General features: G+C 41.8%; 1 protein-coding gene across 1 annotated transcript in view; it reads left to right on the top strand.

Moving 5' to 3' along the window:
- VEGFD (vascular endothelial growth factor D) overlaps positions 1-19,958 on the top strand; it is a 508,699-nt gene extending 488,741 nt beyond the window's left edge. Inside the window, exon 7 of the mRNA XM_086933335.1 lies at positions 19,270-19,958. Within this exon, the coding sequence (XP_086789461.1) occupies positions 19,270-19,387 (118 nt within the window). The 3' untranslated portion in view covers positions 19,388-19,958. The remainder of the gene's footprint in view (positions 1-19,269) is intronic.
- Positions 19,959-23,631: the final 3,673 nt, after the last annotated feature.

Raw genomic sequence — 23,631 nt, 5'->3', positions numbered from 1 at the left:
AGATACACCCTTTTGAAGGTATAGAAAAGTTTGTTTTTAACAAAAACAAGTAGCACTTTCAACACCAACTATTATATGTGTGGTTTTTCATAAAAGATTGTGCAAACTTTTGGTGGGCCTGCAATGGAAAATTGTAAATTCACTGCTTTAGGCCTTATTTAAAAGCCTACTTTTGAGGGTTCTGAGTTCACCAGATACACCCTTTTCCAAGGGTGTGGGAAAAGTTTGCTTTTAATAAAAACAGTTCAAGCTTTTCGACTCCAAAAAGATGGAAGGATGTATACTTCTTGTGAATCTAGAAGTTAGTTAGAAGAAGCTATAACTTGTGGCTTAAAGTAATTTAACGGCACGAGTTATAGTTTCTTCAAAAAAGTATGACTGTAAGTATAACTATAACTGCTGAATTTCTATGGTTTTGTGTGGGTAAAATGTCAACATAGCTATAACGTCCCTGTAACCTTTGTTTTTTTCAATTAATTTCTATGTTTTATTAACATAAAGTAATATAAAATTACTGTACGGTAATACAACCACTGCTGTGGATTAGCTTTAAGGCCTGGCCTGTGGACCCCTCCTGTATGTACGGAACCACAGGCTGCACATGGCCTCTGGCTGTGCGCGGTGGAGAATTGGTGTGTGAGTGGGCACTTTTTTTTGCATTAGGTTTTGTGTTCGCAGATCCATTGTGGATTTACACTGGGTGTTGTGCTGTGCACCGCAATGGATCCCCTGATCGGCCCCAGGTAAAAAAATGTAAAAGAAATTCCACAGCTATACATAATAGAGGCTTGGCAACCCAATAAGGTTTGTGTGTCTGGAGGGAGTGGTCTTTCTATGAAGAGTTATACACATGATAGAGGCTGTCCATGGTAGGTGCTCACCCACCTAATGGGGGTTCGCTCTCTGGAGGGCTCTCCTTGAAGACTCTGCGTAGTTGAGGCTTGACAGCCTAAAGGGACTTGCAGGCTTGGAGGGAGTTGGCTCTCAATAAAGAGCTATGCTTAGGGCGAACTCTATACATAGCAGGAGTTTGACCATGTTATGGGGCTTGGATTTCTGGATAGAGTGGGCTCCTTGTGAATAGTTTTGCACAGGGTGAAGGCTGTGTGAAGTAGGAGTTTGAGCACCCAATGGGGCTTGGGTGTCTGGAGGTAATGGATTCTCCATGAAAATATGTGCACATTGCAAAGATATGCATAATGGGGATTGGTGCCCTAATGGAAAATGTGCGTCTAGAGGCAGTGGACTACAGTCTAAATATGTTAAATAAACACATATGTTTATTTAATGTATGGTTCACATGATTTTATGCCTTTCCCTACTTTTCTTTACACATTTCAAAGGCAGTACTCGTTTGTACAGTAAATTGAACAGCTATATGGTGGATGATGTACTCAATAATGTCATTTGAAATATCATGGGTGGTGTCATCAATGATGGCATTGAACATGAGTAATGTAACAGGAAGGTTATAAGCAGTGCATGGCAGGGGCACAAGTTATAGTTAGCTCAGATAAATATAACTGGTGAATTTCGATGTTTTTTCAGTTTTAAATGATTTGTTTTAGGTTTCATTTTCACCTAAATTTGACATTACTTTAACCTTTGTTTTTCAGTGAATTTCTAAGACTTTTTTTAACATAAAGTAAGATATCATTACCATTATTAAGTAAAACATCTCTTTAATGTTCGTTTTTTTCAGTGAATTACTAGGTTGTTTTTAACTCAAAGTATGATCTTACTACCATAGCAAAAATACGACAGAGGGACCCTGTAAACCTAAACAAATATAGTTAAGGGGAGCAACCCACCAGGGAGGATAAGTACTAGAGAAACATGAAAGGGAGCTTTCCCAAAGGATGGAGGGCCATACAATTGAAATCAACCAAGAAAACCCAAAGAACTGCTGAGATATTATAGAAAAATGTATTTTTAGTTGATCATTTTTGATAAAATTCTTTAAACCATGATTAATGTAGGTCAGCTTCTTGTACACAAAAATTCATTAAATTATACAATCATAAATGAACATCAGCCCAATTACTAATAAGTATTTATGGGGTGTACATAATGTTGTAATTCTAAAAAAGGAAAAAATCGGAACATTGCAGCTATTCAGGTACACATAGCAATCATACACACAAGCAAGGTAATATTTAATGATTAGATTGCAATTTAACAGTATTAGATGTGCACATGTAATGCTGGAACATACATTATATGAGATCTCATATTCATTAGGTAAGAATTGCATACAATCAAACTTAAAATTCTCTGTCTCCAGGAGATGCATTTGTCTTGCTTCACCTTTCAGATAATACAATCTCCCACACAGTGGCTCAAACCCGGCGAAGCAGGAGACATAAAACACAACACCTAGAAAAGAGTTTTATTTCACAAAATGCTAAGACTCTCTTTTTAGAATAAGGCTTGGGGTTTTTATTTACGCAATGCTCTCTAATAAAAAGGCTTTCCCAGATGCCAAAATGAATCACATTCAAATACACATAGAGATATATTTATTTATATGCATGCAATAAAAACACACTTGGTAAATGCAACAGTTAAATACATGAATAATGCTATTGAATAAACAAGCAGCAAATAATATGAGATACGACTCAAGTAAATATACTGGATGTCCTGCAAGAGATCGGAAAGATATATACACTGAATCACAAAGAAAACACCTCAACTGATCAAAGCCACTGACCACACATCACAATGGCAATAATCAAAACTCAAACACCTCAAATGACCTCAGCCACTGGAACCACGCATCACAATGGCACTAGTCAGAAACAAGTCACCTCACCCGATTGTTAACTCGACATTGCCAATTGACGCTGGGGGGGGCATTCACAGGTGGATTGGACTTTCGACTGGGACTCAGGTTCTGTTTGTCTTACAGCAGTACATCTACTCTGTAAGTGAGCTCCCAACTAAGCTGTCAACAAACCTCAGCTTTATAGTCTCAAAACACACACTAGAAGATTCGAGTGTCTTCCTCCCCGCACAAGGAAACTTACTAGGACTGACCAGCTTCCAAACAAGCATTCCATGGCAGGAAGGAGTTCCCATGTTTCCTCTACATTCTCGCATGTTCCGGCCTTCATCTTAACAAAGCTCACAAAAGCTTTTCAGGGTACATTAAATAATCTCTCACAAAAACAATACTTGAACGTGATTAACCCAAAAACTTGCGTGCGTGTCTGTGCACACAGATAAAGCTCAAGCCAGGCAGAGTCAGAATTCAGGATGACATGAGGCCATGTCAAAGCCAATAGTAAGACATTAATAATTCTTACCAGGGTACAACACAGTGCACATTTGTGCACCATTGGTTCTAGCATTACATACTTCATCTCTCAATGTAGAACACAGTGCACATTTGTGCACCACTGCTCATGATACTGCACTTCAAGACCAAACAGTACATTCCACACCTCTCTCTCTCTCATGCTTTCAAATGCACATCCTACACGTTCTGTTCTTAGCAAGACTGTTCTACTCTGTGACAGCTCCCACTGAAAAACTGTAAGATTACACGAAAGAAACCTTTAAGAGAAATAAGGCATATGCAGGGCGTTTTACATTCAAGCTAGGATAAAATAACACACCAAAGTCAATTAAAATAATGGTAGTCAAAGGTCATCACAGGGTGTCAAACCACAAGAGTGCCTCTAGCACTACAGCATCCTAATATGCAAGACTTATTTTTTATATGCCCTAATGCAGAAATTGTAAATGCAAGGTCAACATGTCTTAAGCCCATCTACCGGTCCTGCAGGATCACTAGCTCACAAGACTTTTTATCACTATGTAAAAGCCCCCCTAATGAATTCGTTTGTTACAGAATTTTTAAGTTTTTGAAAATCTCATTGAAAATGTATTAATATGGAATGTATAAATGTATATTTTATTTGTGGTCCTCGTAAGAGTACCGTAACAAAAATAAAAAACTTTGAAACTTTGAAACTTTGAGCAAGAGTCCTATAAACTCCCAAACTAGAGTTATGAGATCTTAGTGGCATCTGGTCACACACCCCACAACATGATGATGCCCTTTTTGCTCGAAGGGGAGAATGGGCTACGACAGAGGCAAAGATTGATAATTCTGGCTGATGGTCAATGGCCAGGATTAAAAAGGGAGGGGTTCGAGTCACTATTTGTTCAGTATGCTCCTGAAACAGAGATCCATCTGTTTTTAATATTTTACCTGGCATGTTACATTTTTTGGTGGAGCCTATTCTCCTTTGTGCTGATTTCATCCTAGTCATCCAACCTGGCCTTGATTCACATCAATGGTAGATGCTAGGCATAGACATATAAGAAAATCACGAATGTCGCTTAATCAAATTACAGAATCACACACTGAAGTGGATGTTTACCAAACTTGCCGCTCATATGAGCATGGTTTACATTTTTCTCTATGCCTCATTGTGTGCCTTCTCGGATTTATATTTTCTTTGCTAGCTTTGCAATGATGCCATATTTAATAATAAAACTCACTGCGAGCATTTTAATGGACCATAAAACCTTATATTTTTATATTAAGTCTAGTTATTTTCAAAATCTGGCTGTCCCTCCCTGTACGACTTATGATCATTTGGATATCATGTATTTAAATACCATGAAGCACTCCTTCAAATAATTTGACAACATTAATTTAGGCTCAGCAACCATTACTGTACTTTCAAAAATGTTGTACATTCCTACGTTTGCCATTAAATAGGGGAGTGCTGAAAGAGCTAAAGAGGCTCATTCACACTCCAATCTTCTACAGTTAGAAATAGACTATTGATCTAGTTTTGGCAGACTTCAATCTTTTTTTAATACTAGATTCATTTTTGAACAACTGAACGTTCTTGAAATGTTGCTGAAAAAGAGAACTTGGGACAGAGCCATTGAGAGCTGCAGGCACACATGAGCTCTTATTTTGAGAATATTGAAGTAATTGGGTGTCTTCAACCATTCCGTATAAAGGAAAAAAGTAGTAGTAATGCATTACTGAGAATTCGGAATTTGACAAGGGTTGGTGGTCTCTGGTCAATCCGATCGATATAGGGAGTGTATTCCATCAGTTCTGTTCCAAGCTGCATGCAAAAGCTTTATAGCTTTATGCCTTCTCAAGACCAGATTGACAACTATCCAAAAATGTTTTGACTGCTAGAGTTAATGACCCTGCAGTGAGAGGTTCCTGATCCAAACACCTGCTGTGAGATAGCCAAGGCAATTTTTAAGTTGGTGGAGGGTAAACCCGCAGGTCCTGACTTAATTCCTTTGGAATTGAAGCCTTTTCTAAAATTCTGATCCCTCTGTTGTATAACCTGTTTATTCTTCTGCATTTAATATTTCTGTGCCACCATCTTGGGGCAAAACCTACATATCTAAATTTCTCAAGATTCAATTAGGATGCTCAAGAATGCGACTCTTATTGGCCGGTCTCGCTGATTATCACAGATTCAAAAATGTATATCAGATTATTGTCTAACTGTCTCTCAGCAGTTATTACTGGCCTGATAGATCCTATGCAACATGGATTTATCCCCTCAAGGCACACCATTTCTCATGTTATTACGGCAATATTGACCCTTGAGGTTGCAAGTATCCTACAAAAGCCCTCTGGGATGATCCGTTGGATTTCAAAAAGGCATTCAACAGAGTTTTTTGGCAGCCCATATGGTCCGCTCTTACCCTTACGGGCTTTCATTCTATTTTTTTTAGCTGATTCACTACGCTATATACCTTGCTGACTGCTCTATTTGTCTATATATGTGGCTTATCCAATATTATTCCCTTTAATCATGGAACTATGCAAGCTGCCCCCATCTCCACAGCTTTCTGCTCTTTATTTAGAGCCATATAATCAGCTACATATATCTGCACAAAACTCCTTATGTTGAGGAAATACTGGCTTAAACCCCATTCAGAGTTCTGAACCTAGAATACTGCAGGGGAAATGTGTCAAAGAGGTGAATCATGACTCCTAACAACACGTATTCTCAAATATATGAAGCAGGCAAATGTAGAATTGTGCAGGATGGCCCATTTGGGCCATCAAGGAGACCAGGCAGCTTCAACAGCTAGACTTCATTGTGTTGGTTTGGGTTTTACTTTTCCAATCCAAACTGACCTCATTGAATAAACGTCTAAGGTATATATGACTCCAATAAGCAGCAGCAGGCTTAGAGCACACATTTACCCTCTTTTGAAAGTGTGCAGCTATTGATGTTATAATGTTTTTATAATGATGCAATTGACTAAAGTATATTTGATGAAAATAGTGCCTTTTGCTGCCATAAATAAGGAAACCATGAACCCGTTATGTATTTTAAAAGTTGAAAAAAATAATTGGTCTTAAGTTTCTCTCCTTTTATTGCATTCTAATTTAATGAATTGTAATGATTTTAATTAATCGTACGTTAAATTATTCATGATCCTTTTGATCCATATATTTAAGTCCTAAAGAAACTGACTGTCCTACCTTTACTGCATTCACATAAGCTTGAAATTACATTATAAGCATATGCTGGTGAGATTGCAATTCTCTCTTCGTCTCCTGCTATGACTCTAGTGGCAGTTGAGCAGTAGGTGGTGAAATTCAGCAGTGTGTCTGGCTATTAAGCCAATATCCAAAACACAGAGAGTTAACAACTTACCCCCAGAAATACCAGACTCTTGTTTTGTCAAGTCAGCAACCGACTTATCTGAGGGTTCAAGTATCCATAAATATGGAGTATGCTAATTTTTGATACTCTGTATGCAGAATCATTTGAGACTTTTCGTAAATGGGATGGACTCCATCTGCGGCTGATCGTCAGGTTTAATATTATCAAGATAGTCATCTTGCCTCGATACCTGTACCTTTTTAGGCAATCCCACTTTGTCTTCTAAAAGCATTTTTTTTTTAAAGTGGAAGCGAGCTGGCAAAAATGTATCTTGCTGTGTAAGAAACCACGCTGTGCAACGCATTCCCTTCAACTTCCCTGCAAATTCAGTGGTATGTCACTTCCATCACTGTGGCACTATTACATCTTTTCTTTTGTTTTTAGACTCTTGGCTGTCATGGGGAGAGATGCATGGCCCTTGGGTGATGCGTTTTCAGATTATCGAGGAAGTGGCTATGTTGCTATACCACCCAAAGGTCTTATTGTCACAGCTTACTATAACCCACCTAGATTTAAAACACAAATGGTATTTCAAAAAATATGGAAGAACATAAGGAGACTTTGTAATATTTATTGTCTTAATCTGAATAAATCACTTGGTCATAGCCCAAATTTGCAGTCATTCATGCATGCAAGTTCTTTATCTTGAAGGTAAGATCTCCATCTTCAGACTCTAGGCCAAACAGGAGGATATCAGATAGGGATCTCAAGCAAGACAATATTCCCGCTAGGGGGATCTGTAAATTATAGCTCACGCTCAGGGACTGGGAGGCTGAGTGATCATATTTCATGGAAGCTTGACTATTCATGATACAGAGAAGGCAGTGTATGCCAAGCAACAATGGGGCTTGACGAACTGCAGTTCGGAATTAGATGACCTAAATGGTGCCTTATCAATGGAAATTCATAACAATTTAAGTGAGGTTTGTATTGTGGTAATGCTTTTAGAGAAATAACTACAACATTTATATCAAACGCAGGTGCCTGCTGACTTTATGGAAACTTTAAAAACGAGTCACACTAATATTATGCACAGTTCAGTGCAGCAGCCACATTAAGACAATGGGTCTTATTCAGTATAATTAACCACTGATCCTCAGATGTCTGGAAAGATTCTAGAGAAAGAACAGACAATTGTAGAGGTTAGACAGGCAAAATGAGACACTTGAATTGAAATTGAAAAGTAAGATAAGAAGGGTATACACAGGAAATCTCTGAGAAATATTGCCTCTCGATCTGCAGCAGAGAGCGAGCAGGCTCTCTTGATTATGCATCAATTGTTCTCATGCAAAACCCTAGTTATCTGTCTCTATATCAATAAAAAAAACTCTATAAGTCAAGGGGTAGAGCAGAGAGCTATGCAGATGGAAGATAACAAAAAAGCTCTGCATCCGGAAATAGGTATAAGTATGAATCAAACACATGAAGAAACTTCTGCTAACAAACTATTAAAAGTAATACTGATTTAGGTTACTGAGATAAAAAAATATCAATTGGTGCATAATGAGTAATTCTAACAATCAAATAAGAAGTTGGGGGAATTGTCTGAAAAAATTAGACTTGGTAGTTGAAAAAATAACCAAAACAGAGGAATGAGTTTGAGAATTTTGAATCTGAGATGCACTTAAGACTTAGGAAACAGAACAATATGTTGAAGAAGATTGAGTGTAAAGGTCAAGAGATGGAGACCATATCTTAACAGAATATTCTCCGCCTAGGTGACATTCTGGAAGGGTTAGAGAAAAAAGCTGATGATGGTCCCTTTGTTAAATGGATTGCCTAATTGTTATAGAAAGAACAGGACAAGAATATCTACCTGGAGCTATTATCAATGGCCAGGGCAAACCGAGTTTCATACTTGTCACCAAACACTGGAGCCCCACCAAGATCCCTCATTGTTTTTCCCCAAGATTATACATTGAAGGAAATAATACTTAATACGGCACATGAAAAGAGAATAATTCAAGCAGCTAATGGATACAGTTTCTGAATATTTCTGGGACGTAACTTGTGGCTGCCTCTGCTGAGGGTTATTGGAGCTGCTTGGCGGCTCGAGCTGACGCTTGTGTCTTACACTTACTTGTAGTGCCGTGAGAGGGCACTTTTTATCTTTTATCGTTTGGGGCTGCCGGGGCTGACTCCTTGGGTGCGGTAGGGGATTACTCCGCACTCATCTTTTCCGGGTGATACTTTCTCTGCTCTTCTGATTGGCGGGGACCGTCTGTGTGAGCGGTCCCGCCTTTCCGGAAGTTAGCGGTCTAGTTGAGGGACACGAGGATAAAACAGATGCAAACGCGGGCGTGCAGCGGACGCGCTGGCGGCGCGCCAAAGGCAAGCCCGTCTGCGCCTGTCCGCGCTAGGGACGCGGTCAGCGCCAGCCCTGCTGCCTCTCCCTCGGTCTACAGGAACCCAGATAAAGTAAGACACCCACTTTGCTATTCTGGTGCTGAACTCCACCATATTAACAGAGGGGCTATTTGTACGGGAGCTCTTCGTTTTGCGGAGACCGCCTCTCCACTGATTGACTTTTTGGTTAAGGATTTTTTACCATGTGGGCTATTGAATGTTAGATCTTTGCCCAAAAACAGGATTGAAATTCAGTTGCTGTTGGAAATACACGAGCTGGAAGTGCTGTGTATGACAGAAACCTGGACTCAGCAAGACTGTGAGGTTGACCTTGGTCCGGCCTGCCCCCCTGGCTATAAAATCCTCCATAAGCCAAGATTAGGGGGGAGAGGGGGTTGGGTTGGGTTAATTTATAGAGAGTCCTTGAACCTGGCCACTATCGATATTGATGGGGTGGCTGGGGTTGAACTTCTTGGGTTTGCAATTAAGAGAGTTTTGGGCCAGTCCCTTACAGGGACTATTTGTTATCGTCCCCCAGGGTCCTTTAGTGTGCAACAGCAGCAATTCTTACTGGAGATCTTCACCAACATGGCCGCTAGACTGCTGATCTTGGGCGACTTTAATCTCTGGCTGAATGGGCCCCTTAACTCAGGCCTGGCCAATATCACTCAGTCTTGTGAGGGTCTGAGCCTTCGTCAACAAGTATTCAAGGCCACTCAAATGGGAGGCCATATGCTAGATCTTATTTTTGCAGAGGATGATCAAGTGTACATTGGGGAAGTTTTGCCCATGGACTGGACTGATCATTTTCTGATCAAATTCTACTTGAACATGGCCAACTTGGATAAGCGGGGAGGGAACCAGGTGAGCAAATTCGTAGGCAGGGATTGGAAGTCTCTTATGCGTAAGAATGGTCATGATGTGGTGTTCCCGGTGGAGGACTGTTTCTCCCCGGAGGCTCAAGTGGAGGAGAATTACTCCGCCCTCTGCAGGAAAATTACCTTGACTCTCAACTCTCTTGCTCCTTAAAAGAACCTTCGGAGCAGGGGTAGACCCTCTGCCCCTTGGTTTAACGAGGAGCTGAAAAATCTGAAACGTGACTGTAAACGGGCTGAGAGGAGATAGAGGCATGGCTACCTGGATGAGGATAAGATGTCCTGGAGAGTAAAAATTGTAGAATACAGGAAGGCGATTAATAGGTCTAAAGCTGATTATTTTGCTACCCAGATACTTAATGCCCCTAATAGCTCTAGAAGTATTTTTAATATTCTTAACAGCTTGACCAATCCAGATTGCTCCAAAAATGAGATTCCCCCTTCCCAAGCTCTTTGTGATGATCTTGCCTGCTTTTTTCATAACAATGTTAATGACATTATTAAGAATCTGGGGGTGGTCTCTTATCCTTCTGGGGGCGCGAAAGTTCTTCCTCTTTCCACGGAGGATATTAGCACTGTGGCAGTAGGTGTCAACTTGTAGGGGGTTACCATTGGCTCGCTCTCTGAGTTTCCGCCTCCGGAGCTTGAGGATTTCTGTAGATTAGCTGATGGCATTGCATCAGGATCTCCTCTGGATCCATTGCCTTGTAGGATCTGGAAGGAAATTTGGGGCAGAGCTTCGTCTGATTTTCAATTAATCCCTCACTGATGGAGTGGTGCCGTCTCAGTGGAAGCAGGCATTGGTGACACCCCTGCTTAAGAAGCACTCCCTCGATCCAGTGTCCCAAAAATGTTAGACCTATTTCCCTCCTATCCTTTCCTGGATAGTAGAACAGGTGGTGAGTGGCACGCTGTCCAAATATGTAGAACAAGCTAAGCTTCTTGAGGAGGAGCAGTTTGGGTTTCGGCCGGCACATGGCACCGAGACGGCCTTGGTGACCGTGATGGACGAACTTCGGGGCGGGCAGACAGGGGTCAGGCAGCTGTAATATTCTGCTTGACCTGTCTGCCGCCTTCAACACGGTTAACCACGAAATCCTACTGAGTCGATTGAAAGAGGTGGGAGTGACGGGCTGCGTCCTCAGGTGGTTCCACTCTTTTCGGTCAGGTAGGCAGCAGGCAGTGTCCTCTCTCCCTACCAATCTGTCTTTACTAGTGTCTCGCATGGCGTGCCACAGGGCTCGGCCATTAGCCCGATTCTTTTTAATATTTATATGCGACCCCTGATGGCGGTCATCAAGTGTTATAACATTAAGATCGTTAATTACGTGGATGATACGCAATTAATCCTCTCCCTGGAGGGAGCACAGTCAACTTCTTTAGAGGGGTTTCACAGTTGCCTGCGGGACACAACATTGTGGCTGAGGGAAAACTCGCTACAATTTAATGTCTCTAAAATGGAGGTGCTTTACTGTGCCAGGGGAAGGATCCCCACCGTGTTGCCTAGTAACTTTTGGCCCTCAGATTCCCCTAATTTTGGCCAGCCTGTCAAGACAGTTCGCAACCTGGGGTTGACATTTGACTGTAATCTAACCTTGTAGGCACATGTCAGGAAAGTGGTGGGTTGCTGCCTGGCCATCATTCACTCTTTACAGAAGATTTTTCGATTGCTCCCCCCTTTGTCACGTTCACTGATAGCACGGAGTACTGTAAGTAGCCTAGTTGACTACTGTAATACCCTGCTCCTTGAATCTCCAAAGTTTCTATTGGACAGGATGCAGAGGTTGCAGTCAACTGCAGCCAAGCTGGTGCTAGGCTGGCCGAGATGGTCCTCCGCTTCTTTGGCCCTGGCGGAGCTGCACTGGCTCCCCGTGAAACAGAGAATCAAGTTCAAGTCACTCTGCCTAGTATTTGAGGCCCTGCATGGAATAGGTCCCACCTCTCTTCAACGCAAATTTGAGTGGTACGTTCCTGCCCGAACTTTGCGTTCATCTGGGGCAAAACTGATAAAAAACCCTGATTCAAAAAAAGTTAGAGCAGGGGGTAAATCCTTTGGGGTCACTGCTGCAAGGCTTTGGAACTCCTTACCTTTCGAGCTGAGACAATTCAGTGACCTCCTTCCATTTAGAAGGAATTTAAAAACATGGCTATATCCCAAGACTTAGGGTTTGGCTACAGTAAGGTCCAAAGGAGGTTGTCAGGCTGAGTTACTAGTGCAAAGATGCCTGTTAGGTGATAGTGCGCGTTAGAAATACAATAAATAAATAATACTCTTATTCTACAGCAAAACATTAGAGAGTAATTAGAACCTTGAAGTATCAACAAAAGAAATTGAGCTTTCAGACATCTATTGTGTTTTTGTCTGAAATAGCCAGTCAGGGTGATGTATATGTTTTTCACAAGCCTAAAAAAGTGCATAATTGATGTCAGAAATACAAAGAAAAGATCAGTAATTGCTGATATTGACCAAGCACAATTTTGAAAAGATTTGAATGTGGATAAATAAATAGCGCATTATGTCAAACTAGCTGCCAATGGCAGAACAGGAGTTCCACTTGTCAGACTGCTGCTATCTGCATTCAATAAAACACAGAAAGGTGGGAAAGCTGGGTCAGATCAAATCTCAATGAAGATCAGGCTCACAGAGTATAACAAGGAAGGGGGTCAGGCGGTGGGATTTGGCAAAAGGTGGAGTAGAAAGTGAAAATTCCAAGAGAAAATATTTATTGAATTAATTAAGGGTGAAAAGAAATCAAACATGTTTAAAGTGGTTATTATGTAAATGTTGACCTGAATAATAATTGAAAAGTCTATGCTGCATTTTCTTATCTACATGATACTCAAGCACAATTAATATTTATCAAAGAAATGCATATTGAATTGCATAATAACAAGGTGCGACTGGATTCAGATAATAGTAGTACTTAGTTCCACTGCATCACACAAAGGGTTAGCTATAATTATTTGAAGCCTGGGTATCAGTCATATAATTAAGTGCAAGACTGCCTCTAAAAATGGATGAGCAATCGCATACTTTGGTGTAATCAGGCTATAACCAGTCATGTACATTGGTTTCATATGACAATCCTCAGGCTCTAAAAGAACTTAACATTGCTCTGTGTATCTGAAACCATTATTATGGGTGGTGATTTTAATCTGACACTTAGCCACAACCACCCTTGAGTAAAGCTCAACCACCCTTGAGTAAAGCTCCACTCACCTAACAGGGAGAGAAAACAAATGAGAAACCATGCTTTAGAGATAAATCAGGCTCATGGATTAAAAGATATGTGGAGGAAATTACACCCCTTCGTTCAGGAGTATACTTATAGAATCCCATGTCTTGCAATGTTGGCCAATCAATCAATGAAGCAAGCATAGAGCACTGCTTATCACCCAAGGGGTATACAGACGCTGTGCTGTGGGTCTCAGACGAAGAGCTAGATCTTGAGTCCCTTCCTAAAGAGGTTAAATGAAAGTGAGATGCGTAGGTGGAGAGGGAGGGTGTTCCTGACTTTGGCGGCGAGGTGAGAAAACAAGTGTCCTCCAGTGCAGCGTTTGCAGATGCGTGAAGTCTGTGTGAGGGTGAGGTATGCAGAGTGCAGGTTTCAGGCGGTTGTTCATGTAGTGTGGTCAATGTTGTGGAGGGCTTGTATGTGTGGGTCAGGAGCTTGAACTGGCATCTCTTGTGGACAGGAAGCCAGTGGATGTCTCTGAGGGCCAGGGTGATGTGTGTTCTCTTGGGAAGGTTGAGGATCAGTCTGGATTCTGTGTTCTGTATCATCTGGGTCTTTGCATGAGTTCAAATTCTGTGCCGGCATACAGTGTGTTTCTGTATGTTATGTTATGTTATGTTAAAGAAATTTGTAAGGCGCAGCTAACACCAATAGGTTTCTTGGCGCCATAATGAAGAGAGCAGATAAAGAAGCAACAGAGGACGTTTTATTGGTAAGATTCGGTAAAGAGAAAAGTTTTGAGAGAAGATCTGAATTTGGGGTACGGAGTGGACAGTCTGAGGGACAGAGGGAGGGAGTTCCAAAAAGTGGGGGCCAGATAGGAGAACTTAAGCCCGCCATATTTCTTCCTCTTATATCTGGGAGTGGATAACAGGGCCAGTTAGGAAGACCGGAGAGTGCGAGGGGGAACATAGGGTTGAAGGAGGGAAGAGATGAAGTGGGGGCCCTGACCGGCAAGGGCTTTGAAGATGATGCAGCCCAGCTTGAACCTGCAGCGGGCGGCCACTGGGAGCCAGTGGAGGCTCTTCAGGAGGGGGCGAACATGTTGATCTCTTGGGAGAGAGTGTGTCAGGCGGGCAGCCTGATTCTGAATGAGCTGAAGCCGCCTAAGCTGGTAGGCTGGAATGCCAACATAGAGCGCGTTGGCATAGTCAAGCCTCGATATTACTAACGCTAGCAAGGCTAGGGTAAGGGCCTCGAAAGTAAGTAGCCGGGAGATTTTCCTAATTTTCCTTAATTGAAAATGGCTGGAGGAGACTACCGCGCTGATCTGGGGCGTCATAGAAAGGTCGCTGCTGATGACGACTCCCAGACTTTTGGCACAGTTGGCAGGGCGGGGTGGACTGCCGAGGCAGACCGGCCAGAAGGAGGAGTCCCAGGGGTTGGAAGGGCCCCCGACAAGAACCAGCTCGGTCTTGTCGGGGTTGAGCTTCAGATGGTTTGAGCTCATCCAATTGCTGATAAAGCAGAGGGTGTTTTGGAAAGTAGAAATGGAATCAGCAGAGGAATCAATGTTGAAAATTAGTTGTATGTCATCAGCGTAATTGAACGCTGTGACATTGAACTGCCGGAGGGCACGGATAAGTGGGGAAAGATACAAATTAAAAAGAAGGGGGGACAGGGAAGAACCCTGCGGGACACCACAGGTAAGTTTGACCTGGGAAGCAGAGAACTGGGATAGTCTGACGGCTTGATGGCGTTGAGTCAGAAAGGAGCGGACCCAGTCCAGGGCGGTATCCTGGATGCCAGCCTCCCTGACACGGTCGACCAAGATGTCATGGTCGACCGTGTCGAAGGCGGCCGACAGATCCAGGAGGACCAGAGCCTGGCAGATGTTTCCGTCCGCTCCCCTGCGCAATTCCTCCATGACAGAAAGAATGACGGCTTCTGTTGAGTGCGCGGGTCTAAATCCAGCCTGCTGGGGGTCCAGGGCACCAGAGTCTTCCACAAAAGAACTGAGAATCTGAGTGACGTGCGATTCTAGAACTTTGCTAAGAAAAGGAAGAAGGGAGATTGGGCGATAGTTGCTGTAGTCGAGTTAGCTGGTGATGAGGGCCTGTGTCACAGTTTTCTTGGTGCCAGTGGGGAGCCATTTGAAATTTCTTGGAGCATGCGGCTGGTGTTTAAGCAAGCAGATGCAACAGCTTTGACTTGGCGTCTCATGGAGAGTTTGCTGTGTAGGTGATGCTGAAGTTTTGTGCATGCTTTTTCGGTGCCGGGCTGAGACCTCGCTCCGTCGACTACTATGAGTCATTTCAGAGGTTAGTGTGTCTGTTTAAGATCAGGACTTCTGTCTTGTCTGTGTTTAGTTTGAAGCAGTTATCTATGTCGCTACGTTCTTCATGTCGTTGTAGAAGTAGGTCTTTGGGTGGTGTTCGCTGAGAGTGAGAGCACAAGTTGAGTTTCATTGGCATAGGAGATGATGTTGATGTTGTGTGCTCAGATGATGTTTGCGAGTGGTGCCATGTTGGCCAGTTCCCTTTTAATTTCTAAAGACATGAAAGCATTTCAAATGGAAATTAGCCCTTCAATTTTTGTGGCTCATTGAAATGAAATGAAATGAAATTAAATTCATTTCATTTCATTTTAAAGAAAAGTTTGAGGCTGGTGTTATGTTTAGAAAGGTAGCAAGACCCATGTGGAAATTAAGTGGCACGCTATTAGTGAATGGATTTATGTACAAGATTAAATTGAAAGTAACTTTAGGCACAATGTCAACTCACCCTCAATGCCAATAATTTGGGATGGAGTAAAAGCTGTTTTTCAGAGAATGTGTAAATTAACAAGTCAGAGAGAGAGCTGGATGGATGAGTTTCTTGAAAATATGATAAAACAGTTAGAAGAGGCTTATTGTTTAGCAAAGAAGAATGAGATCAGATTAAACTATTAAAAATGGCAGGCAAAATCCATTCAGATGAATAAGAAATTTCAAATTATTGAGGAATTGGAGAACAGTCATCTAATTAGAGAATCAGAGGTAGTGGTAAAATGTCTTTACATATACTACACACAACTATATACCAAACTAATAAGCCTAATAGTTTGAGGATGTTTTGCAAAAGTCTAGCCTTATTGTACTTTAAAGAATCTCAAAAATAAAGGTTATCAAAAACAAATCTCTAGAGATTAAGTTACAACAGCTATTAAGGATATGTCGGCTGGTAAATCTCCCAGATCAAATGGGCTATGTAGTGAAATTTACAAAGTTTCTTTAGCCACACTGGTAATGATTTGGTCAAATTATTTAACCACATTTGGCTCATAATCAAGAATTCAGCATTTTTCAAGATTAGGTCTTTATGCTCCTGTTTTTAAGCAAATTAAATGCTAAACAGTGCAGTTTTTACTGCCCTATTACACTTCTCAATAAGGAGTTGTGGGAGCGCAGGCTTGATAAACAGGCGTGGAGGCTGCAATAATGGTTTAGAAAGAGGTTTATTGATAACAGAATGGGATAGAACAGGTTGGTCAAGGGTTTGTTCTTCTTCCTCTGATGATTCTTGGGATGAGCTGGAAGCAGGGTTTTGTAAAGATGTTTGCCTTCCCGCTTGCTCTTCCGGACTGGAATGGTCTCTCCGGACGCTCATAGAAGAACGAAAGAAACAATAGGGGAACCTTCAGAATTATGCTTTGTTATGCTAAGACTTTCTTCCCATCACCACACCATTGTGCTTTCTCTGTATTGACCAGTGGGATTCAAGAACTGGGCTTTCTACAGTGATAGGTAAGATAAATCAAGGAAAAGCAGAACTGTAATAATCATGATCAAATTCCACACCCACGTAACACAATTTCAGTCAATAAAACAATCTGACACCTTTACATCTATACTAGAAATAATCTTAAAGACTTATTGTAGTAATCTGATATTATGGATTGCCTCCCCCATGTTTCCCTGTCCCTTGCCGCTCAGCCTGTGTGAGTGTTCTCAATGGAATGTTTGGTGTGTGGGCTATGAGTGGAATGCTTGGATGACTGAATGAGAGATGACAGTTGATGGATGGGGCTGAGCAGCTAGCAGGCTGCTCCCGGTGGGGTTGCTGTGTTTTATACCTGGACTTGTTCTACCTGTTTACCTGCCTACCTGCTCCCTGAATAAACCTACGTTGACTTCAGCACTCCAGCGTGGTCCCTGATTACTACACTTATATGATTTAAACTTTAAACCCCTAACTAGGAAAGAATCTAGCCAATTACAAGTATGTGATCAGAAGAGATTCACATTGATTGGTCGAAGTAACTTGGGTAAAACAACAAGTGTTACTGCAATGTTTGTTTATTTTGTAAATCATCCCTTGCAGGATAATAACGTCATCATTGATCCCAATTTAATTTTGGAGACAGGGATCGAAACGTAACGTCGACAGTTTGTACAGTACTGCTTCCCTTTCAATTTTGTAATATGTGTTGCAGTTACTGTCGGTTTGAGCTTACGTAAGATTTCATTGTATTGTAAGCCTCCGTTTCTCTCCAACTTGTTTGCCTGTTATTCTTTCTCCCCATGTATTTTTTTTTCTTTTCTCCTTGACTTGGTACAGGCTTGTGCCCAGTTATTTGTGGCTTGCTCCACTTCCTAATTCTGTATATATTCACTAAATCCTTTGAAATAAATACCTCCTTGTCCGGCTGGACACTGGAGAAAAAGACACACAGTCCTTATTTAAAGTCTGTGCTTATCATTTCGCGTTACATCCACAAAAGCTTAGGACCTTTGTTAGCCTTAAACCTACCTTCAAGTATGACATCTAGACTCTAGCAAGGCCTCCCTCTGATCTCCCACTACCCTATTCCTCTAATCTCCCAGTCTCCGTATCTTCCTCCTTTTCCTCCTCTTTTTCACTCTCTCACACCCACCCTAATCTACTCTACCCACATGAGCTTATCATTGTACTCTTGTAAATAGCACTTGTATTTATCTGCTTTTCCTGTTATATTGGTTTGTATGGCAATGTTTTTGACCAAATGTATCAATTACTGTACCTCCTTGCACTCCTGTAAAGCGCTCTGATACCTCTGGGTCTAGTCAGCGCTACATAAAACCTTTAAAATAAATAAATTAAATAAAATATAAGGGGCACATTCTCTATTTTACATTGTTGCGATTTTATTACACACCAGAAAAAAATCGAAAATGGCAACCTGAGGTGACTGTAAAGTGTTCAATATTTAATCAAATTCTTTGGCACTTTTTTGTGGATTGTCGAAGAACAAGATGTGTGGAGGACGGTGCAGGATCACTTAACTAATATATTTAAACAGCATTAATGGATCTGAATAAAGACTGCACTTACTGGCATGCCTTTTCGGTATAACAAAAAATGGGGCATCAGTGATAATATAGTTCTAATTGCAATGTTGCTTGTTCAGAACAGAAGTTGATCGCTACGTTTCGGAAGCATGCAAGCTCACCTGGAATTTACAACGGTGATCAGATATTAAGGGGCAGATTTATGAGGCCGTTGCGCCTCTTTGCGCCGCAATTGCGTCACTTTATTTGACGCAACTGCGGCGCAAACAATGCGCCCTATTTACAACGTGACGCATCTAGGAGATGCGCCACGTTTTAAAGCACTGCGCCATAAGGAGGCGTTCCTGCGCAGGGGGGGGGGGCGTTCCTGCGCAGGAACGCCTCCTGAAAGTGGCTGAGTGAAATTCACTTTCAGGGCAATGCTGCGTCAAAACCCTGCGCCTGCTTGAAGCAGGCGTAGGTCTTGACGCAGCATTGTGCAGATGGTGTACCCCCGAGCCTTGCTGGAGCTGCGTCGCGCTTGCGACGCAACTCCAGAAATGCACCACATTTCCGGCACAGATGCGTCACGCATCTGTGCCGTTTTTGCACCATGGTGCGCCGCATTATAAATGCGGCGCACCATGGGTGGCGGAGCTGTGGCGCACGTTAACTGGCGCATCCCTGGGGATGCACCAGTTAACATAAATCTGCCCCTAAATATTTAATGAACTGAGAAAAACATATTATAAAAGAGTGGGCAAACTGTGGAGGAGGTTCACAGACACTATTATTGTTTGGTGATTGTACGATAACAGATGTATTTTTTATGTTTTTCTATTATTATGTGTTAGTGTCTTATCCCCTGAAAATACAATAAAAAATCATCCTTTGCTTCTTTATTTCTTGAACAGCTGTGAAGACGACTGCCAATTTCCAGCAAAATCCTGCCCATATGGAAAACTGGTGTGTGCTAAATATTTCCGTTGTCCAAAGGAGAGAAGGTTGGGATCCATTTTGCCGCAAAAGTAGGAAAACTCCCTAATCAAACAACATTGGTTATATCTACAGCAAAGAGCATGCCGTTTTGTCAAGAGGCCGCCAGTGATTTTAGTCCTTCAGTGACCTTGAGGCTTTCACCTTTATTGTCAGACGTGCAAATGACAAACAACTGTTTTTAAAAAAAACAATACAACTACAGGACCTTTCCGAAGCATAAGGCACTGATCATCCTTTTCAGACTGAAAGACATATGAGAAGAGACCTTGTGGACCACTATTGAGAGGAATAGATAAGTACATTAGCAGAAACCTATGAGTGAAGTCCCAGATGCTGACACGACCTTTCCATGTATTTGTGTTACATATGCATGAACACATGAACAGCTGTAAAACGTTTGGTTCAAAGTGATTTCATTTGCAGAGAATCTGTACATTTCTCTGTCAATGAACAAGTACATTTGATTTCCCAATTTCTGCTTCATTTGCATATACATTTTCCCTTATGTCATATATTTATGTTTGGATAGTAAAATAAATCCATCAGATATGTAAGAAGCTCAGTGATTTGCATGGCTTTCATAGGATTAAAAACATGCACATTTCTCGTGTTGAAGTGGACTGCAAGAAAATGTTCAGCCTATGGCCCACAATCACACTATAAATGTGGAATTTTAAGATCTCTTACTTTCTCTCTTTACGGTGGCTGATATGATTCAGGCAACAGCAACGTATAAAGGGGACAACATCTACCAACAATTTACACTTTTCATAAATATTCGTATTTTGGGGATATAAATAAAGGGACAGTGTCTTCCCCTCTGAGCAGTGCTTTCCACCTGTTGCATAATGTATAAACTTGCTATGCGCCACATGTTGACAGGGATGGGCTCGACGTCCATTGAGGTTTTCAGAACACCCACATAGAATTCCTGAAGCAAATCTGCAGATTTTGAGTGGAGATTTTTAATAATGACAAACTTTTTCAAACTAAATGACCATCTTATAAAAACGCTCTAGAGGTCTGTTGTTAAGTAGGAGTCTGACTCTGAGATACTTTGGAGTTGGAGGCCTTTAGGACCAATGTAAATGTACTAGTATTTGTATAGCGCACCGAATCGACCCCCGAAGGGGTATCTCAGGCGCTTGTACACCTACCGTTGTGGAACCCTTCCTGGCTTTTCCCTGTGAAGTGCCCACTCCTGGGCACACCCAAGGTGAAGCCAGACATCCTAGCATTGTTGGGGGCATTGTGGAGATTAAGCAAGCTATTGCCCAGAGTTGCAGAGTGGAACCCATGATTAGAATAGGCACTGAGGCGAGAATTATCAGGTCTGTGGAAATTGAGCCCAAGACTCGCCGAGGCAGGAATTGAACCCTGGTCCCGGGCTACACCTCTGCATCAGGGTCTGCCGCTCTAACCATTGAGCCACACTTCTCCACACTTCTCCAATGGCCAGATGGATGTTGTAAATTCCAACGTGATTGATGGTGAGTGCATTTCAAGTTAGCATAGCATCGGCTTCACATTTTGGCTTAGGTCCGGGCCCCCTCCATCTACTTTTCAGGAGACCCCCCTCAAGATTTTTATGCCACTTGTCTACATTGTTGCTTTGGGTTAATAAAAAAAAAATCTAAACTAATGTTAGATACTCTGACACGCAGCCATTCTCTGCAGCACTGAAAAGCAGCTGAAGGTGAAGTTGAAGAGATATGAAAGGCTGTGGAGCAGAAGCATGCATGAACTGTAGGAAAGAAAGGACAAAAAAACATAGAATCATGTAGAAGCTGTGAAAAAGGGAGGCGGGAGGCAGACCATTGAAAACTGAGCAAATACGAAGTTCATAGATATGCCACTGAATTTAAAGTGTTTTAGAGGTAGGTTTTTTATGCGTATGAAAAAAAAAACAGATCCAGGAAAGATCAGTGGCCAGCGGTACTCTAAAGTTTAGTGGGTGGAGCTACCTCACTTTTTACAGATGCCTCTATGACAGTCAGTAACTATCCTGATAGCACCGAATCCAGTCACTTTTCTTACATTTGTTTTTATTGGCATTTCTTCAAGGGTTACAATTTGACCCGTAATGATTCAACAAGAACATACAACGAGCTTTGACTTGGCGCTGCTATATCTACAACCATCAGACACAAACATATTCAAGCCTTTCAAATTGTCTCAATTTGAGGCTGATGTCATAACTCACTACATCATCATCTTCTTTTAGTCATTGAGTTACAGAAGCACTAAATACAGCAAACTTGATGCTGGTAAAAGCTCCCTTGGATCCTCTCTCTTTCAGGCTCTGCAGGCTACATTAATGAGAACAGGAGGGGGGACTGGGAGCAAAAAGCAGTGTTTCCAGTCACCTCATGCCTGCTGCTGTGCTATTCCTGACTCACTGGAGGAGTCCTCACATTGCACATATGCTGCTCTTGCTCTCCCCCGAGCCTCCTTGCAACATATCCCCTTGCAGGAGTATACAAGCACCTACTCCATACCTTCTCCCCCACTGGGACACGAACAAACAGAACTTTAGAAAATAGCAGCTCTTACATGTGATGGGCATATTTACCATGAGGCTCGACTTCTTCGCAATGGATGTTAATCTTAGTATGTGATGAAGAGGCATGGGCTGCAATGGAGTCACTGGGGCATATTACCAAGCATAAGCGATAATTATCGCTATACTTGGTTAGCGGCAATAATTTTATCGCCGTGCTTCGCCGATTTTTATCACTTAGGAGCCTTGCTATTATCAAGGTTTATCTCCTAAGCGATAAAAATCGGCCAAAATGCATGAATACCGCTGAAAAGTCCGCGATATTCATGCATTACCGAGCTAATGCTCTTAGCCATGTTATCCACCTACCATTGGATAACATGGCTAAGACCTGCTCAGGGCAGGCGATAGCTTTTGGAGATATTCGCGCTGGTGTTAGCGACAGCTTGGTAATAGGGCGATGAAATTATCGCAGCATTAGCGAGAAAAAGTCCCGCTAATGCGGCGATAATGGCCCTTGGTAATATGCCCCACTACCCTTTAATTTAGGGCTTCCGTAAATATGAGTGCACCTTTCACTGAGTCCAGTATTCAATGAAAGTGTCAAATTGACCTGTGCCTGTCATAAATTGAAGTAACCAAAAAGATTGCTTCCATTGATAATGTGGCTGATTGTAAGGCTCCTTTTTAGGTCTCGCCTAGACAGCGCAGTTGCTGTCTCTTCGAGATATTTTGTTTACAATCTGTTGATTTACAGCTCACCCATTGCTTTTTATTTGTTATTCTAAGTGTCATTTGTAAATCCTTGCGTGTATTTGGTCATTCTCTTGTAAATTTCCCTTCTTTTAGTGTGTTGTTACACAGAGCATGGCCCAATTACTTGTAGCCTTGCACTTTTTTGCTACTATGTTACTTTTTCAGCACTATTTTTTCCTTTGCTTTCTGCAAGTCTTTCGGGAAGCTCTAAAAACTCTTGTTATCATTATTTTACATTTAGCATGCAGCTGCAAGGCAGCGGGTATTGGCTTTTGTAAAGCTATTTTTAAATATTCCTCTCTGTTTGCCGTGTGTCAGCTTTATTTGCCTTCTGTATGCAATTATTATGTGCTTTCTATGTTCGTGTGCCATCTTTTTAAATCCATTACTTTTCTTTCTGTTTGCAGCGTGTTTTGGCTTTTTAAAACAATTTTAAATATTTATTTGTTTTCTGTGTTTGTGTGTCATCTGTAAAGTTTGAAAACCTCTTGGTTTTTTTTGGAATAGAAGAGTCTACCCAACACATTCATAAATTCCAAAGCTCGAAGCTGCAGCCATCTGTTTTGTGTCATTACGGGGCATGCGCTGGCCGGTGGGAGGAAAGCAAGATCATGATGTTTTTTAATTACAATTCTAATTATAACAAAGCAGTCTTTCTTTCTCCCTCTCTTCCCATCCAGAGGACATCACAAGACATCAGAGCAGTTTGTCAGAGCCTTTTGGTGTCCTGCACTGGATAAAAGACCTCATCCAAGAAGCACTTCCTTGCTCCCCCCCCCCATATCTGATTTTCCCCTCTGTTTTCATTCCATAGCTGGCTAAAATAGCTTGGTGACCTCCGTGCCAGTTGCAGATCGCAATAAATCCAGACATTTTTTGACTCTTCATCCATGAGCTGGCTGTGTTGATTCAGAAAAGTTAGAGGCAAGGTCGCACAAAAAAACACTGAAAAGCGTATTTGTTCTTGTTTGCTTCTTTTGGTGCCGTCCACTATAAACCACACATTAACTAACTCATCCTC

The sequence above is a fragment of the Lissotriton vulgaris genome, chromosome 8, assembly GCF_964263255.1.
Source record: "Lissotriton vulgaris chromosome 8, aLisVul1.2, whole genome shotgun sequence".
In the NCBI taxonomy this organism is placed as follows: domain Eukaryota; kingdom Metazoa; phylum Chordata; class Amphibia; order Caudata; family Salamandridae; genus Lissotriton; species Lissotriton vulgaris.
This window is presented reverse-complemented; position numbering and strand designations above follow the sequence as displayed.